The sequence below is a fragment of the Ornithodoros turicata genome, chromosome 6 (assembly GCF_037126465.1).
Source record: "Ornithodoros turicata isolate Travis chromosome 6, ASM3712646v1, whole genome shotgun sequence".
Taxonomy (NCBI): domain Eukaryota; kingdom Metazoa; phylum Arthropoda; class Arachnida; order Ixodida; family Argasidae; genus Ornithodoros; species Ornithodoros turicata.
In genome coordinates, this window is record NC_088206.1 from 55,708,380 (window position 1) to 55,728,560 (window position 20,181).

Below are 20,181 nucleotides of genomic sequence, written 5' to 3' on the forward strand. Positions count from 1 at the left end.
AGACATGGACGAAGAAAAGGGCACTACCAACACAACTGCGTACTCACAACTAAACAGCTTTAATGATCATATACCAACCATCCTACTTTATCCTTTCGTGAATCGATCAACTGATTCTTCATTCATTCTTTTGAGCATCGTTCATCCCCCGTCTCTTTGGGCTAAGTGATGCTCCCGTGACCTTTTGAGATGGTGTCAGAAATTTGACTCGAGCACTGTGGACTCGAGTTACGAGCACCGGAAGTGCACTTGGCCGATTAGTGGATGGAGTCATGACTCTGTGGCGGCCACCTACCGTAAAAGAAGACGGACAGCATGCCCTTTTCACGCACACGATCTCGATCATCATTCTCGCTCGCTCATTCCAGGAATAAACTGTCGCCCCATCGGACCTCTGTCCCAGTGTGGTTGCTCCTTACTAGCTCCCACATATTTGGTGACCCGAACGTTTCGCTCCTTCCTGCAACCAAGATTAAGCCATGGACCAACACCAAGGCGATCACAATCCGGCCACTGGTTCTGCCCAGGTCAACTTTACCGACATCAAACTGCCAAGCTTTTGGCACAACGACCCAGCCCTCTGGTTTGTCCTGGCCGAGGCCGAATTCACCAAGCGACACATCACCAGCCAGCACACGAAGTACTACGCCGCACTTACTGCTTTGTCTGCCTCAGTCATGGCGGAGGTCCGGGACATCGTGACGAACCCTCCCTCCGACAACCCTTATGATACTCTGAAGCAGCAAATTATCAAACGCTTGTCCGAGTCCCAGCAACAACGTCTGCGGCAACTGCTCACTACCGAGGAATTAGGTGATCGTAAGCCGACCCAATTTCTGAGGCGGATGTATCAGCTACTTGGAGACGAGTCCTCAGCGCTAGACGAGTCGATTTTGCGAGAACTGTTTCTCCAGCGACTTCCTCACACCGTCCAGATGATTCTCTCAGCCTCTCCCACTGTTCCCCTTCGCGAGTTGTCAGAGCTCGCGGACCGGATTATGGAAGCGACACCGCCTTTCGGAGCCTCCCACACGATTGCTGCTTTGCAGCCTTCCGCACGAGCGCCCTGCACAGCAGGAGCTGTGCAACCTGCTGCAACTACTGCAACCTGCTGTAATTGCGACTCGCTCCGCGAAGAGGTTCGCCAGCTCTCCTCCGCGCTGTCCCGCTTATCTATACCCAGCTCCGCCCCAGATTCAGCCCCTTCCCATCGGCTAGAAGACGAAATCGCAGTACTCAAGACGCAGTTAGCGGCAATCTCCGCTCGCCCCAGGTCTCCAAGTCCTCGACGTTCATTCCGTCCGCGTTCCCGTTTCTCACCCAGCCGTCGTTTCTCGCCCAGGCGCACGCCACATTTCCAGCTCTGCTGGTATCATGAGCGTTTCGGCAAAGCAGCGACTAAGTGCCTGGAACCCTGCATCTTCCAGGAAAACACCAGCCCTGGCAACTAGGCGCGACCGCTGTTGCCGGTCCTCACCACGGTCGCCTCTTCTTTATCACCGATCATCCCTCAAAAATTCGATTTCTCGTCGACACCGGCGCCGCGGTCAGTGTCATCCCCGCCTCATCCATTGACCGCCGCCGCATTTACACCGGTCCTTCTCTACAAGCCGCCAACAAGAGCCCCATCAAGACGTACGGACAACGTTCGCTCACTCTCGACTTTGGCTTGCGGAGAACGTTCCGCTGGATTTCCTTCGTGGCCGCCGTCGCGCATCCCATTTTAGGCGCCGATTTCCTCTCCCATTTCCATCTTGTAGTCAACATGCGTCATCGCTCTCTTACTGATGCAAACACCAAGCTCTGCGTGTCGGGTATGGCAACCCGCATCCCACCATCTTCTTTGCACCTGCTGCGCGCATCTTCTGTGTCCCCTTACGCCGCGATACTCGAAGACTTCCCGACTTGACTTCACCATCTAACGATTTGCGGCCGGTCCAGCATAGCGTCACTCATCATATCGAATCAACTGGCCCGCCCGTCTTCGAGCGCCCTCGCCGCCTTGCGCCAGAAAAACTCGAGATTGCACGAAATGAATTTCAACACATGCTTGAGCTCGGCATCGTGGGACCCTCGTCAAGCAGTTGGGCATCTGCCCTACACATGGTGCCCAAGCGTACCGGGGACTGGCGCCCTTGCGGCGACTATCGCGCGCTGAATCGGGTCACAATCCCCGATCGCTATCCTATACCGCACATACATGACTTTGCTGTTTCCCTCCATGGCTCTACAGCATTCTCGAAAATTGACTTGGTGAAAGCATATCATCAAATCCCCATGCATCCCGACAGCATTGCAAAGACGGCCATAACAACCCCTTTCGGGCTCTTTGAATATCTAAGAATGCCGTTCGGCCTCCGCAACGCAGCACAGTCGTTCCAGCGTTTCGTCGATGAGGTTCTGCGTGGTCTCCCGTACTGCTTTGCCTACATCGACGATATTCTTGTCGCTAGCCCATCGCCTGAAGCTCACCGCGACCATCTCCGCGAACTCTTTTCCCGGCTCCAGGAATACGGCCTCATTATTAATCCATCAAAGTGCCTTTTTGGCGTCAACGAGCTGGAGTTTCTCGGCCACCTCGTCACTGAAGACGGCATCCGACCATTGCCCACTAAGGTCCAAGCCGTGCGTGATTTTCCGCTCCCTCCAACGATCAAGAAATTGCGGGAATTCCTTGGAATGGTAAACTTTTACCGCCGCTTCATCCCGAACTGCGCCACTATCATGCGACCCCTCAACGAGCTCCTTTCAGCCAAGACCCCACGAAATGCACACCTTTCTTGGTCTGACGTCGCCCTGGCCGCATTCGAGCAACTGAAGGTTTCCCTCGCAGACACGGCCCTCCTTGCCCACCCACTCAACGATGCCCCTACCAACCTTCTCGTTGACGCTTCTAACGTTGCCGTTGGAGCCGTTCTCCAACAGAAGATTGATGGCGTATGGACCCCGTTGGCCTTCTTCTCTAAACCTCTACGACCTGCAGAGCAGAAATACAGCACATTTGGCCGGGAGCTACTTGCGATCTACCTGGCCATTCGGCATTTCCGTTATTTCCTCGAAGGTCGACAATTTCACGTTCTCACGGACCATAAGCCCCTTACCTACGCTATTCACGCCAAGCGATCCACTCTAACGCCTCGAGAGGTCCGGCACCTGGCTTTCGTGTCCGAGTTCACTACCGATCTTCGCCACATCAGCGGTTCCGACAACGCCGTCGCCGACGCTTTATCCCGCGCTCCTACCTGTTCGGCCGTCACACTCCCAGCACCTTTGGACTTCAGCGCCATGGCCTCTGCCCAAATTCGCGATCCTGAACTCGATCAGCTCCGTTCCTCGTCCGCGTCTTTGAAGTTCCAGGACGTGCACATCCCTAACGCAGATGTTACCTTAGCCTGCGATGTCTCAACGGGCTCTCCTCGTCCTTTCGTCCCAGAAGCTTTCCGACACCAAATTTTCAAAGCTCTTCATGCCACGTCCCACCCAGGAGTTCGAGCTACACAACGTCTCGTGTGCGAACGATACGTCTGGCCAAACATGCGCTCGGACGTTCGCTGTTGGACGCGTTCGTGCCTCGACTGCCAGCGCTCCAAGATCAGCCGTCACATCATTGCTCCAACTCGACCTTTTCCTCCTCCCGCGTCCCGTTTCGAGCACGTACACATGGACCTCGTCGGACCCCTGCCTCCATCTCGTGGGTTCCGCTTCCTGTTTACGTGCGTCGACCGTTTTACTCGTTGGCCCGAAGCTCACCCTATACCTGACGCCACAGCCGAAACCATATCACGCGCATTCCTGTCTGCCTGGGTCTCACGTTTCGGAGTCCCAGCCTCCATCACGATAGACAGAGGCCGCCAATTTGAGTCGAAGCTGTTGAACGACCTCCTCAAACTTCTTGGCATCAAGCGACACCGAACTACGGCTTACCACCCCTCCAGCAATGGCTTAGTCGAGCGCCTGCACCGCCAGGTCAAGGTTTCCCTTCGTGCTCAATCCGACCCCGCTCTCTGGGCTGATCACATGCCCCTCGTGTTACTCGGGCTGCGTACTGCTCTCAAGACGGACCTTCATTGCTGCCCGGCTGAGCTTGTTTATGGCACAACCATCCGCGTGCCCGGAGAATCCTTCGCTGCATCACCACAACCCACTGCTACCGACTCGTACCTTGCCCAGCTCCGAACCACCTTCCAGAATCTCCGCTACACCCCTTCACGACTGTCTTCAGCCCGCCCCCCGTTCATCCTCAAGGACATCTTCCTTACAACTCACGTCTTCATCCGCAATGACGCCGTACACTCCTCGCTCCTCCCACCCTACCTCGGCCCGTACCAAGTACTCAGTCGTTCCGAGAAGTTTTTCACGCTGAACATCGCCGGACGAGAAGACGTAGTCTCCATCGACAGGCTTAAGCCTGCCTACATTGACCAGCATGACACCCTCATCCACCATCTCCCATGGCCTACAACACCCAACACCGCGCCGCCTCAACGGTCCCGCAAGGTCCACTGGGCTACCCCGCTCACTTCGTGACCGTTATTTCTCTGGGCGGGGGAGTACCTGTGGCGGCCACCTACCGTAAAAGAAGACGGACAGCATGCCCTTTTCACGCACACGATCTCGATCATCATTCTCGCTCGCTCATTCCAGGTGCTCCCACAACTCTTTTGACTCAGGAGTCGCCACTTAACACGCCCAGTGAGGCAGCGCACGAGATGTCACGTGCATACGGCTCCCAATGGGAATGGACGCAACTCTGAGGTCTGTGGCGTCTACACTTTGCTCGGGAGTGTGTTGGAGAGCTTGTATCTCGCTGTGTACGACATGTAGAAGAAGCAGAAGAAGACACGACATACGACATGCAGAAGAAGAACACATCTACGAAAGTGTCCCAACCCATTCGATAACGATTACATAAGGGTGTCACGACCAGTGAGGCACGTCAATGGTATCGGGTAGGTTACCGCACCGCAGCGGTGAACCACCTATACTATTAGTTTCGAGAAATAGCAACGGAAATAGTAATTAATAACTGTTTTTGAATGTGGCGCCGTGCGGCGCTATAGTTTGCAGCCAAACTCGATGCGCATCCAAGTGGCGCGACGTCTTCATTCCGGTTTCCACTGGATTCGATGCGCTTCTCGCTTCTGTCGCATTCATGTAAACACGGCTCATGTGTTTCTCACGCTGTCGCTCGCACTAGAGAGAATAACGATTACTCATATCGTTCCGTCCATTAGCCGGCCGAACCTTTTCGTTCGAAATCTAGGAACCCGTATGAATTTCCGTTCCCGATCCCGTCACCAGCTCCAGTTTCGGGAATATACCTTTTGTTTCCATTACCGTTACCTTGAATAAAGCCTAGTAGAGTGCAATGAGTGCAAGAAACGACCCTGATCATAGTGGACATACACGCAGGTACACACTTATGACACGGGCACAAAGCGTGAATTTGAATTTTTCGATTTAAATGTTTCAACGATGTATTTCTATCCACCTGTGTCAAACTTTTGTTGACAGAGACGCTCCTCGAGTAAAAATACGAGGATATGTGAAAGAAACGGTTTCCTTTATTACATGATTGTCATATACTATTCAGGTGTTCCTTCCGTTATCTATCGAAGTAGTTCGTCAGTACAAGTTAAGTTGTAGCTTTACCATGGACTTCGTGGAACACGCGCCTTCGGACAACTGTAGAACGGAAATCGATGACTCCATTCAAGGTGTATCATTTGCGCCATACTTATCATTATTAGGATGGATACCACCACGACGAAGTGCAGAATCGGACAGTGTCTCTTTGAAGGAAACTGATCGCCTGCTTACTGTGCGACAGTTAGGCAAACTTCGTTTATGGTCCACTGAGTGTGGAGGGCACGAGACAGCCTTGGCGCTATTACTTAATGTCTGTACCGCCTCCATGTCACGGTGCTGGACACAGAAAAATATTCCGTGTGATCTTCAGGTGACAGGAGTTGTCCATGTAACGCTTAATCTGGTTCCTGTTGCCGATGGAGGTTGTAGGGCATAGTCTTGGAGACACCAGAGTCGCTGAGTGAGACCCTGGCATCCTGCGAAGTAGAAGCAACGGGTGTGGAAACCAGCTCAGTGGGGAACGACACCCTCCGGGCTCTCTTTTGTTCTGATCTTTTCTGCGTTTCAGGCTTGGCTGCACTGCTTTGCGACAGTAAGACGGCATTATACAAGGATTCGAAAGATGTGTCTTCTAAAACCGCAGCACGTCTTCTAGCTGCGATGGCAGAACCGCTCCGTGAGGTTTGGAATCGAGTGTGAGGGACTGAAATTGGTATAGCTGCTGCCGTTCCGCCGCCGCCCATTCCAGCGGGGACGGACAGCAGTGTCGCTGCGGACTCCGAGCTTCGTTCGGTGGGGACGTTGTGAAAGGAAGAACGTATCACTGGACCCATGTCTGCTTTTTCCGGAGTGACAGGTGACTCTGCTGTTAGCGACCTAACACGACCTCTTCCGTGCAGAGCAGAAGGTTCTGTTCCCGTCACACTCTGGCTGTTCTGAGCCAGCAAGCAATCTGTCCGATTTAAGTAACTAAAATGTGTTCGAGAACCTTCAAGACCTCGTTGTCCCTGATGTAATTCCATAATAGCTCTTAAAACTGGGTGCTGTTGCAGAACCAGATCTTGCAACTTCAGTGGCTTAATGGTGTCTCGCACATCGTGCATTGCGATGCGGAAATGTGGCATGTAGAAATTGGGCGTCGAATCTAAAGGTCGCATCTTGTGTAGGATGTACAGTGTTTCGTCGAGTATACTTGGGGGCTGCACCGGCGACAGATTTCGGCGTTCTCGGTAGTAATGCCAGTTACCCAGTGCCAAGAGTTCCATAAATGGCGCACGAAACGCTTTTCCAGAAACGCGTCCTGAAGTCTGTCCCTGCTGGTGCTTGCTACAGTGACCGGAAGTAGTTTCCCGTGTTTGAGTACGGACACTGCGGATGCTGCCATTGCCTAAAATGCGTCGTTCTTCATTACTGGTTGAAGCATCGACTTCTCCAACCATGTTGTCTGACTCGCGCAGCCCATCATCATTTTTTCTTTCCTTGTGCTCGGCTGAACGCCCTGCGTCTGAAGACATTGGAGAATGAGACTTGTCGAGCTCGATATCGGGACCTAAGTCAGATTCAGAACGCGACGACATGATCGACCCTGTTACCAAGTTTGAAGGATCGTCTCCATCTACATCACAGGACGATTGCTCTGAAGAGACCCTCATTTCTTCCTTGGAACTTCCTTCCATTATTTCTTTATTGCTTGCCTCCCTGACGCTGCTCTCGCACACAATAAACGAAGGGAGAGCTCTAATCGCTATTGGCCTCAATGTCTTGGCAGCCCTGGTCTCCAATAGTGCCTCGTGGGGGTTGGTAGGTTTTGCTTCATTAATTCGTTGCTTGCGGATTGCAATTTCATTAGAAAGTAACGTAGTAGCTGGACACAGTGCACCGTTTTGGCACTGCGGGCTTGGAGAGAGTTCTGTTGTGGATCGTCGCGCTCTCCGACTCGGTGTGCCGCGCCATTCCTCGGAAGCAATATCTGGAGCAGAATATCGTTCAAATCCAGCATTATCAGAAGCGCTAAGACGGCAGGACGATATCTCTTCCGTCGATGCCCGGTTGATATCTAATGAGACCAATTCGAAACCAGATGACATGAGCTCAGGTAGTGTTGTATAGCTATCTCCCAAGACAGGCCGATCTTCCGGTGAGAACACATCTTGTGGCAGGCATGAAGGAATCGAGATGGTATCTATTAAATGAATATTGGGGTCTGCCATTTTTGTCGTCAAGTTTGGACTGCTAGGTTCTGACTTATTATCCGGGGTTAGGTTTACGTGTCCGGTGTCTGAGGGCTGCAAAATCTGTTCCCTTACCGGACACGTACCTGTAAGAGTCGGGTGACTGTCGTCAACATTTCTTGGTAGAAGGAACGACAGTTCACTAATTCTTCTGCTGCCCCATTTAGTCATGGTTAATTGAAGTTGTTCCTTTAGTTTCTGTTCCGTGCGCCCTGGTTCACATTGGCTACCATGCAGCGCTTCAGTCTCCATTTCTTCACCTCCTGACGTATCGGTTACACCATGCTCTTTACCTGTTTTTCCTAACACTGCACTTTGTCCACCAATTGTGTCTGACTGACCAGAAGCAACATCCACAGAGTTCGCATGGCAACAAGTACCAGGAGGAAATGTCCAGGACACTGATATGTCGGAGGGTTTTGAAAGATAGGAGTTTATGCCTGAAGATTCTCCGTAAGACGATTTTGTATTCGGAGCTGTTCCAAATGGAGTTGTGCTTGCGTAATACTTCAAGTCGCGGTATGTGACGATCATAGACGACATTTTCTGTGATGTTGACCTGTCCGTTGGTGCAAATTCCTCGGATACTACAACGGTATCACCAGGTTCCTGAGGAGGAGGCGTTTGGATTGTCATGTCTGTTGCACGCGAAGTTGCTTTGTTGTGTCTAATTGATCCCGAGAAGACGTCAGGATCATTCGTTGAAGATTCTATGCTTTCACGCTCGTGGTTTTCACACGAGTCTTCCAGTGCAGCCCCTTGTGACGCAAATGCAGTTTTCCCAGCTGCTATGACCGACTTTATGGGTTCCACATTCACCAGGACATCTCGTGCAAGGAGGAGGTCCTTCAATTCTTTGGGATATGAGATATGCCTCGAGGATGGCAGCTTCGATGTCGGGGGCTCATCTTGATTGAGGTTTCTTCCTCTGTTTATCTTTCTGTGGCTGGCACGTCGCCGTTTGTACCTTAGTGACGATCTGGCGTCGTCGACCGAACGCGCAAGGGGTGTAGTCGGCCTTTGATGAATAGGGGCAATACAGGTTTTCTTGTCGAGCATCGTTGAGCAGTCGTCAAAAACAAAGTCACTATTTGCTTCGTTGTTAGCCTGGGTTTCTGTAGAATACCGGATGTACCGTGGCGGATGCTTAGGAATTCTGGCGTAACCCCAAGAGGCATGTTCCCCGTACTTTTGGTAATAACGCTGTCGAGGGTCAATGCTACTCTGAAAGGCAGAAGACGTGCGGGGGCGGTGTTGGGTGAAAGATACGGACGAGCCAGTATCTGGACGCCAATCCAAGAAGTCTGTTGAAGCGTCCACAGTGTCCCTAGGCCCGGCACAGGATTCCTTCTCCTTCGTTGCACGTGATAGCCTGCAAGTATGAAAGGTTATAGATTCAGGGTAAGAATTTGGTAACTCAATGGTCTTCAGTTATAGGCGAGCTATATGACAAACAGAGTAATGCGTTTTCCCAGCAAATTGTGATTGTGTACACACCTTCGAGAATGATATCCTGCAAATCTACTGGATATGGGATGTTTCATTCTCAAAAAGCCTTATGCGCTCACTCCGAGTTCTTTTCCTTGTTCTTTTTTGTTACTGTTCTTTCACCTTATTAGACATTGGGGGCGGGGGGGGGGCGTTAAACTTGTAGTCTTTCTAGCCGCGTTTACATGAATGTGACAGAGGCGCATCGACTCGACTTGTCGCATTGAATACGCTCATGTAAACGGCCAATTCGCTAGGATAGCGCATCGAATTCAATCCGCCTGACGTGGCTCAAGACGGTCGATGCGCATTGAAGACGTACATGTAAACAGAAAATGTGCATCGAAACCACGAGGAGGATTATGGGAAGACGTTTGCTGCGAGTTCACGTGGATGCGGGGTAGATTTCGTGTGCGAAAAAGAAGATATTGTGAAATGAGAGCAGATATGGTAGGTATGGTATGGTATGGCAGTGCAGAGCTCGAAATTTTTCATGTGACAACGCGGGCGCAAGTTTCGAGCCGAATTCGATGCGCATCCACGTAAACGGTGGCGCATCGTCTTCACTTTGGTTTCAGCTCGAGTCGATGCGCATCTGTCGCATTCGTATGAACGCGGCTTCTGTCATATATCGAAAGCACAGTGGCAGTTCCACTGAAGGGGACTGACGCCCCATCCACAAACATCTAGAACTCAGCTCTCACTGTAATTTCACTATTCACAAGTGTGTTCAGACAGTAATGAACGCACTCCCGATCATGTTCCCATATTCCACCAAAGTACGGTTGTAGTCGTACGATACGTCAGTTTTTGCCAGAGCCAGCCCCTATTTGCACACTGGGGACACCAGTCGACTTCCAGTGTGGCCTTCAAATCTACCTTATTCCATCTCAGATACTTTTTAGCTCTGGTATCTTTCTCAGATCTCAGTGGAAAGTTGCAGTAGGCATACCGTCTATATGAGTAAGCTGCTCCGATGACCAGCAATGTTAGAAGAAGTACCAGTGTTGGCTGAGTGCCGAAAAGAGCGCTTGCCCGAGATGGTTTGCCTGCAACATAAAGGGGCTCGTCAATAAAGTGTGCATTTACAACCTCGTGATCTATGCCTTTTATGATTCTGATTTAGATAAATTAGAATCTTAAAAGGCGGATCGGAAGTCCGAAAATATGACTAAGTTAGTGGTTAAATATGGCCCGGAAGAAGAACAGTCTCTGTTCGAAATATCGGCGGCTCTCGTCCTGAAGCACTTCCCTTCATAAGTTGGTGAACGAATGCTGCAGTAGGCGACGATGACAACACCTAAAGCGTATGCGCACCTGCCAAACCGCCCATTCAAAGGTCCAAACCTGTTCCACCTGTTCCTGTTCCAGCGTACGGTAGCCTTTTTTACATATACATCACGGCAAGTTATAGACTCAGAACAGAAGATACCCGAAGCTGCGCTCTTGAACTGGCTGGTTCGTTCGACAGCAAACGATGGGAGACGCAGGGAAGTTTACGCTGGCTAAGTTGATCGGACGGAAATAATCGAGCCTGAAAGTAAGATGAAGATGATCCTGATTCGGGAAGAAACATTGTCGTTCGTTGCGGATATGCGGTACCGGAAAACCCTTCCGCGTCTTGGACAGCAGGAGGTCGCAAAGCACAGAGCACTATTTGTCTGAGTATTGACAACAGTCAAATACTTCATGTCTGCAACTCTGCAACGGCAAGACAGATGTGGGAAGAGCCCCGGAAGGTGCACGAACGAGCCAATCCCAGCAATTAGCTCTGCCTACTGACTGAGGAAGCCGTACCAGTCAAAGTTGGCATATGACCGATGATATGGAGTACAGGGCTACATCAGACGCGCTTTCGGATTGGTCGAGCGCTTAGGAGGGATAGGGCAAGAAATAACAAACTTTCAGGTCGGTGCTAGTTTCACCTCAGTGGGCTGCCAGAAAGTTGCACTCATCACAACCCTTGATGCACGCCCAGATGATGACCTCACGTTGGAGTACGTGAAAGAAAAGCTTGTGGACGAGCATCAGAGAAAGCAGGAGATGACATCTGCAACGCGCAGCCCAGAGTCAGCGCTTCAGACGCAAGGGTGATATGATGCAGAGGGTGTGACTGGCACACGAGAGTGCTACTTCTGTAAGAAGTCCGCATGGTCACCTGAGGAACTTGAACTCCTGTGGAACTCCTTGTTGTGGAACTCGAACCTCAGAGGCCAAAGGGACGACAACGCAGGGGACGGCACGCAGACGCCAAAGGGAATGTCAGACCCATGGACGCTACCTTACCAGAAACTCGCTGCGGAAAATGACGCACCGCTTAGCAACGAACTTTGCCGTGAGGCAATTGGGGAGCTACTCTATTTGAGTACGACAATACGTCCAGACATTGCTTGTGCTGTGGGGATATACTCTGTCGCCGTGTCAGCAACCCGTATCAGCGTGATTAGAGCACTGCCAGGAGGCTGATTCGGTACCTGAAATTTACTAGGGGTCTGAAGCTGAAACTTTTCTCAGACCCAAGCTTGAAGTTGGCTATAGCTAGGGTTTGTGGTTTTCGGCATTTATTTTCAACCCAATTCGGGGGGTGTTTATCGGCATTTATATGAGGGACTATAAATCGGATTTTTTCGGCATCTATATTCCGCCCAAAAAATAAATGCCCGAATACGGGCATCTATTTATTTCGCATGAAGGAAAGCCTATTTTGCGCGTGAAGTGACAACGAACCGAAAAGAACTGAATCGATTCATGGCTTCATTACCAATGTCTTTTATTGCCTGTGCCAAACTAGCAAACAAGGAGACTACCTCTTGTTGTGATAGATGCAAGCGCACATCATCATGCTCGCATCTGTCATAGCGGCTCGCTCCTTGCGATTAATAACACGCAGTTTAGGGAACGCGCGCTCAACATTAGTGCTAGAAACAGGAATACCCAGTATGCTTGAGGCGCACTGCGATAACAAAGGCCAAACAACAACTTTATTTTCGACCTTGGAGAATGGGGTAACAAAGGCCATGTGCTGGAACGGGTCGTCCAAAACTGAATACGAGATGTATCCACCTGAGGGGAAGGGCATACAGCATATTCGAAAAACTCGCGCTTTATATCATCCATACGAGATTCATCTCGTAGAACAAATAAGAATAAGTCCTCATACAGTGAAGTGCCTTGAAGTGCCTCAGGAACGGAAACAGGGGTCACTCCAACTAGTAACTGGAGGGGAGTAGATAGAGGAATAGAAAAAACACAAAAATTGACTAGAAGGCTAGGGCAGGGGATGAGCGATCGGCTTTTGAAACTGTTTGGGAGCTCCGTACACTCGTGATCTCTTTTTAACCCGACAACAACATACCATAAAGGTTCTGAATAGTAAATTCACTAAAGGTAGGTGTGTCACTAAGTACGTGTGCTGCCAAAAGGCGGTCACCGACCGCACAAACACACACCGACCGACACACACAAACGCAAACCGAAACAAGAGCACAGCCCGAAGATAATGCCACGCTTGAGAAATAGTGGACAAAGGGAGATTCCAAGGGGATTTCTCTTTGCCGTTCCAGGAATGGCAGCTGTCAGGATACGACAAATTCGGATTTTTTCGGAATATTCCGAATCTGAAAAAAAATCATTCGGGGGGTGTTTTCCGGCATTTTTCGGAAAATGCCGAAAACCACGAACTCTAGCTATAGCTACGTGGAAGCGGACTGGGCGGCAGACTTTACGGATTGCAAGTCAACCAGCGGCTACTTCATCCAGCTGGGAGGCAGCCCCGTCTCCTGCTCTACTAGGAAGCAGTTGTCTCTGGCCCTGCTGTGCAGAGGCGTAGCGACGGGGAGGCTTAGGAGGCTTGAGCGCCCTCACCCCTAAATGTACGTCACCTTGCATGGATGGCGCCATTTCTTCACGGTGGCTCAGGTTGATTCGCTGAAGCGCTCAATAAATGGGATCACCACTTGCTGGCGGTCACTATTTTGCACCATAAATATGGGAACAAAGTAAGATAGACAGTGAGAAAATACGAAAAACACGTGCGGGTGTACGTTGATCAGGGGCACACGGGATGCAAGAGCACGGGAAACACATATTTAATCTGTAGGGGCTCATTCCGTGACAATATCTTGTTATCTCTCTGATAATTTCAGTATAGTATTGGTGATGTCAATCGCTTAGGTCAAGCTTTGCCCTGCACTTGGCTTTCCGTCCTTGCTGGGTAATCTTCAATGTTTTCCTCACGCCGTCCTTTCGGGGTCGCTCCCCAGTTGCCGGTGTCGTCCTTTCTGATTTTCGCGCAGCTAGCTCATAGACATTCATTGTCCTATATGAGAAAGTTTCCGAGCGGCGGTTTCACTGCCCCTCCCAGCTCGCCACTTCTCAAGCCATATCATACAAACGGTGGCGGGTTCAGTGAAAGCAAGAACGTGGTGAACGAAGGAAATAGGGCAATAAAACATGTGTGCCGCACGTGGCTCCCTTTCCTAACTTTTTGGATTGTCACAGAAGCAAAGGCTCGAAAGTAAACAAGAAAAAGGAATACACAAGAGGTGAAGAGAGAGAGAGTGAATGCAACGAGAACTGGTCGCCTACGTACACTGCACTGCACAGTTTAAAAGTAGGATGTCAACAGGGCAGCTATGCTCAAAGGACAGTAAACAATAAAGCACTTCCTGCCCTTCGAATGCAACGATCTTTTGCGCCACAAACGACACGTGACGTCCTTGTTCAATGAGTGCAATTATGAACAACGAATCAGAAAAGCAGCGGAGCTCTTATCCTCAGGAGTAGCCGTTGGCGGCATCCCGTTTTCTTAAAGCGACATACAGTCAACACCCGATCTATGAGCGCTTCGTTTTACCAGTTATATCGATTTATGTACGGTTTCTTCAGGAACGCTAACCGTTCTTCAATGGAAGGCCTACCGTACTTCTTGTGAAAGCTTAAGATCATAACTTCTCTTACTATAACCTTCGTAAGGTAGCGTGCTCTCCAATGCGTATATATGTCTTGCAACGAAAACAAGAAAATTCGTTAACTAACAATACGCGGAGCGTCGAACACCGGTCAACACCTCCTAGATAGTAGAAGGCCTGCGCCCTATGTCACACAGGGAAGCCTGCTGTTACAACTGTTGGTGCTGCTAGACGTAAATGAAAGAGCGAACAAGAGAAGAGCTCAAAGCAGCTCGCAAAGCTCATGGAGGCCTCAGTGTGCGACGTATGGCGCAGGCCTTCTACCATCTAGGAGGTGTTACACTTGTCTACCAGCTTCCTTGTTCTGTGTGTGTGTGCGCCACCCCCGCGCCGCCGCCCTAAATACAGGTCCCAGCCCTCCAGGCAAAAAATTTCTGGCTACGCCTCTGCTGCTGTGGCATCTACAGTGGCGTACTACATCTCAGCAGCAAAAACCTCGCAACAAGTACTGTGGTTGCGACGATCTGCAAGGAGGCTCGACTGCAGATGGGTGCTGTCGACGGTTAGTTGCCGAGAGAGGGGGGTGTTGAAGTAGGCGACAACGACGACACCTATCATGTATGCGCACCTGCGCATATACCAAACCGCTCGTTCATTAAACGTGTTGCACCGGGTTGGCTGTGTTGCAGCAACATCGCAACACTGAACGACATTTTTGAGTCGCCGTATATGTTTATTATGGGTTGGTACATCCACCATTATGGTGACTCGCAGGGGAGCGCGAGAGTCGTTAACGGGTTTCCGGATTTCCCAATCACCATTCCTCCCAACCAAGTGATTGGTGAAATAGAGATTATTATTACTGTTGCGCTGCGTGGATATTACTTGTACAATATCACTGTAACTTTCATATTTTCAACGTTGATGATCTTTTAGATAGCATGTGGCATCAGCATAGCATTCCATCAGCGAATGCATGGAACATGTTCATGGGCGTCGGAAGGTGGGGGCAGCCGCCCCTCTGACCAAAGACTAGGGGGGCGACGCCCCCCCCCCACTTTTCGCGAGTGCCGCAAGGCCAGCGTGCCTCTTACGGTATACTGAGCGACAACCCGGAAATGAGCCGGGAGCTTACATAATAAACCTCTACCCGAGAAACGTCATCATGACGTTGGTAGACACACCAAAACCAAAACAGATCGGAAGGGGAGAGCTGGGTTCCACGAATGGGTAAGTGTTCGCTGCCTCCTATTGAAAGAAAAGTAGGACCGAAGGTCGCGTCCTTTTCAGAGACCATCGTAATCTCCTCAAGACCGTGGCTTTCGGGCGCGACCTTGTTCGCCAGTAGCTTTGAACGTAGTTCAACTCTACCAAACTCGTGGCGCTGTCGAACATTATGACGTCATTTGTTTACAAACAGGTAGAGGTCTATTCAGAGCTGCGGTTATCGCATTACCTACAACTTAAAAAGCGATAAAAACCGAGCCGTTTGGTGGTACATTTTAAAAGCGATAAAACCCCAGTGCGGGGGACGCGAAAAGACGACACACACACGAAGCACTGAAACATAGCGCTTCGTGTGTGTGCCGTCTTTTCCTGGCCTGGCACTGGGGTTTTATCGCCTACGACTTCTCTGGGTTATGTAGCAGTCAAATTGCATTATTACAAGTGCAGAAGAGAAAAAAAATCTTTGTTATATTGTGCCTCTGCTGCTGTGGTATTGCTTTTTCACAATTTTCATCGAGGTTACCACTACCGACTGCTATTGAGAGTACTGAGACTGATATATAGAGATGGGGCGGCAAAAGTCGTCAGAGCAAGATTTTGAAAGCAAATACACGTGTGTTATTTGGATCGTGCATCCCTGGTGGACCAGGTACGACAAACAGAGTAGGACTAATCGAGGTCCACATAAGAGCATGTTGCTTTCTTCAAAAAACATCTGCCCTTTTTGTGGAAACGCTAATTCCACAATCCCTTCTGATAAATGTTGATGCCATACCATCTCTCCGATCACTACAATGTGTCTTTCGGCGGACGTTAAGGAACACTCAGGTGAGCAAAGACAATCCACAGACCGACCACTGTGGCGTCGCTCATGATCAGAGTTGTCTCGCGAAGTAAAGCCACGAATTATTACTACCATGTGTCATTCCTATTCCATTCTTAAACCGTTCCCACCATTCTATTACTATTTGCGATGAAGACGGGGTGATTCCGGGATAATTTCACTACAGCAGTGCCCGTCCTGCAACCCTAGTCTCTTCTTTTTTCTTTTTTCAATTCTGACAGACGCGGGACCCAGCGATTGTTGCGTGAAGGAGAGAGAGTTTTGGCGCCTGAAAACTGTGGACGTGACCAGTACTATACGAGAAGTCGCGCCCTCGACATATTCTTGCCTGTTTTATTCGAACTATTCATGTAGATAAGTTAAAAAAATCGTTGGTACGATTTTTTAACCATGACCATTAATGACCATTTGCAGATGAAATCATAGGTTAGGTTAGGTTAGGTTAGGCTGGGTTGGGTTGGGTTAGGGCTCGCCCCCTTGCCGTAAAGGACTTCCGACGCCTCTGAACATGTTACTCATTCGTAGACACGTCTCTGTGCACAGACACCTACGTCCTCAAAGTAGAGTACCTGAAGGAGATTAAATACGACTTACGTGAAAGGCACTTCTGGTTATCAGCAAGCACGAAAGGTTGAGGGCAGTAGCATAGGAAATCGACGCATTGCATGTTCTTATCGTGATGAGCGCATTCCAAGTCGCTCACACAGGATTCGTACAAGTGCTTTCCTGGAAATATGCAGATTGGCCTTAAAGGGAGGCTCCGGAACAATCCGAAACTATTATAATGGCTTTGTACAATATTTTCTTCAGAAATGAGAAATAAAGTTGGTTTGTCAGTCGGGGACTCGTTAGTTGCCAAACGAGCTCGGAAGATAATATTCCGAAATTTCTGAGGGTTCCCCCTCCTACCTCCTGTACCATGCGTGACGTCACCGGTAGTCTCGTGTGGGCCACCAGCTGTTTTTCGGGCACGCGCTTTGTAACTTCTTCGTGTCACACGAATGACCAGTCATCTGCTTCCTCGATTTCGTTCTAAAATATTCGCCAGCGGTAAAAGCAAAACCTTCCAAAGCCATACGCGAGGAATGCCGGTGAGGTGAAGTCCAGTGTTGCTGGACTGCTTTTCCGTGGATGAGCGCCTAATCGCTCAAAGGAAAATATTTTTCTATCTATATGTGCCACTTGGGGATGAGAAATTGTATTCACTGAAATATCATACGATACGGATAGATGTCGCACTGTTACCTGAACACGTTTTTGGTGCGGAGTTTCCCTTTAAACAAAACCGCACGCACTGCAACGGGGCCTCTCTCGTAGAAGCAGCAGCTCACCTCGAACGCACTTAGCGACTCCATCGGTGTCCCTTATGAAAATCGGTGTTCCCCGGGCGCAGTCGCACCTCGATGGAAGCGCGGTCCTTCTCGCAATGCATGCCAACCCTAAGCCGGATGCGCATTCCTCGTCGCTCTTGCACGAAATTCCGTACCCAAATTTTCCGCTATCGGGGTTAACGTTCACTGCAAGAATTGAGACATCACGTGACTCTATGTACGCCCCGTAAGCCGTAAGAGCACTTCCATAACGAACATGCTCTTCATTCAGCAACGGCCACACAATATTACATATCAGTGGCCTCACAGAACTCATGGAACCTACCTTTATTTCCTCCAAGGGGGTATTCAGGTTTTGTTGTACTCGTAGTATAATTTGATAAATCAGTTAGCTCCTGGTACGTATCAGTGTCTTCTGGTCTGCAAGAGTGATGAACCGAGTTAATGGCCGACGAGCATAGGACTACTACAGCTTCCTTATATTCCAAAACAAACCCTTACCTGAAATCTGGAAACTGCCTCGCGATGCATAACGTACAACGCAAGCAGACAAACCCGATTGAGGTACGCATCACTCTTGTTTCATAGAGTTTGTGGGGATAGCGGAGGGCAGTTTGCCATGCCAAGGTAGTGAGCCCTGCGTACAGAAGTTCTTCTTCTTTTGCTTTGATGAATGGCTGTTCCATAGGGTAATAACGGCGCGCGGTGAAGCCACCATAGCAACCATTTTCTTTTTCTTCCTCTGAAACCACCATCTAAGCCAAAGACCTACTGGATGTCTCCTCTGGTGGTGGTGGTGGTGGTGATAGGGCTTGCCGTTGTCGGCCTCACGTACGTGGGCAACGTCACGACTCACGCCCTGGGGGAATGTGCGTCCTGGGCCGACTTCTAAGGGAACTGTGCCGACATATGTCCATCCTCCTCTCCATCCTTCACTACGTGCATGGACATACACTAATTGGGCATAGAACTCTCTTCTTCTTCATAACTCTCTCTTCTTCACTCTCATAATAACTAGAAACCAAGCCAGCGAAGAGGAGCATCTCAACATGTGAGCCGCCATGATCGATACGGTAGACCTAGCGTGTTACGAACGGTGGCTCCTACGAGTTCCGTGCGCTGTTTTTTCATGTCGCAGCACAAGGTTTAAACCGTACGATACTCGTTCCCTAGAGAATCCAAGCGCACAGGTGATGGCAGACAATACAAAACATACTTCGCACACGGCATGGCACGCGGAGCAGAGCGGAAGCGGAAGCGACTTGCATTGGATTGCATACCATTGCGCCGAATGTGCCTGGTCTTCAAACGTGGAAAGGCTGTGGCGGAATCCGGCCCAATCTATAATATCGATCATGGCGCCTCCCGGACTTGGACATTGGGAGAGGGTCTTGCCTCCGTACAACTCCTTTGCTCTCCCCCATCACTCTCTCTCACAGCTTTTCTTCTAGCCTTTCTACTTATGATTTCTATGTAATTGGGAGTAGATTTACATGTAAGGCGAGTGCGCCAACATTTGGTTGGCTACATGCTGCGCGTGCCGCAGGGTAGGATTGCGAATAATTTCGACCACCTGGGGCGCATTGCTGGCATCGCCTGAAGATCGAAGCATCGTAACGCCGCTCATTGCCGGAGCACGGACGGCTTTACGATGATGCTATCTTCAGGCGATGCCAGCAGCGCGCCCCTGAAGTTCTTTTGACGTGCGCCAGAAATCCGCGATACACAGTGCTGGAAGCAACGTGCATGGACATGTTGGGTCACGTTGTCATCTGCTTCAGCCAGTCGCAGCAGACGATTTTAAACGCATGAAGTCTGAGGCTGCTGAAGATGACATGCTTTCGTGGCTACAAGCGCGACTGTGATTGGAGGGACTCCTGAAGATTTGCGTTACCTTCGAGTAGCGATCGGACCTTGTTTTAGGCTAGAGAGCGTTGCCATTCCCATGGGTCATCTTACCTTGTGTTCAAGTTCGGAGGCAGGAATTCATTTCACAATTTTCTATTACGTCCCTTCTGTGTCGTCCTCTTAAGACATATTACTCGGTCCCCAAAGTTTCGCCCACCCATTGATCCGTGGCCTATTGTCACATTAGCATATTGACATAACCTCCTTATGTTTCAGGCATGCAAAACAGATTTCCCTTGGACAAGGCCTTTTCTGGTGGGGGCCCCTTTGTGGTGGGGGCCCCGGAGCAAGTGACCCGTCTGCCCCCCCCCCCTTAAATCCGGCACTGCTAATGTAGAACGCGCGTTCTCACACCTAACATTTTTACAGCGAAAAGAGCGGTGTGCGATGTCTGCCGATCTCTTAACATGTACCTGGCCATCTATTACAAGAAATTCAGGCGATAGCCGTTATAACTCTTGTAAAATCTGAAAATAAAGTGCTTTGCTACTGTTAGCTAGCGCCAGTGTCGTTTCAAGCCGATTTTCACCGAGCGTCTTGATGTTTAAAATATTTCAATCGAAAGCCACCGCTTCGTGGTAAGCGGAATAACCACCGATTTTTTTTTCACCAAGCACCGAAAACCGGAATTGCATCTTATGGTACTAATACAG

The 20,181-nt window shown here is 50.0% G+C and overlaps 2 protein-coding genes across 2 annotated transcripts; one reads left to right on the forward strand and one right to left on the reverse strand.

Annotated features, from left to right (window-relative positions):
* The first annotated feature begins 479 nt into the window (after positions 1-479).
* Positions 480-1,451, forward strand: LOC135398648 (uncharacterized). The gene has a single exon (XM_064630033.1). The coding sequence runs from the start codon at positions 480-482 to the stop codon at positions 1,449-1,451; it is 972 nt and encodes a 323-aa protein (XP_064486103.1).
* Positions 1,452-5,554: 4,103 nt separating this feature from the next.
* Positions 5,555-18,267, reverse strand: LOC135398082 (uncharacterized). The gene is made up of 6 exons (XM_064629514.1): positions 18,122-18,267; positions 17,946-18,040; positions 17,621-17,806; positions 16,884-17,015; positions 10,261-10,357; positions 5,555-9,192 (listed from the first exon to the last, which is right to left on the reverse strand). Exons 1-6 carry the CDS (start codon positions 18,190-18,192, stop codon positions 5,985-5,987), a joined length of 3,789 nt encoding a protein of 1,262 aa, XP_064485584.1. The 5' UTR covers positions 18,193-18,267; the 3' UTR covers positions 5,555-5,984.
* Positions 18,268-20,181: the final 1,914 nt, after the last annotated feature.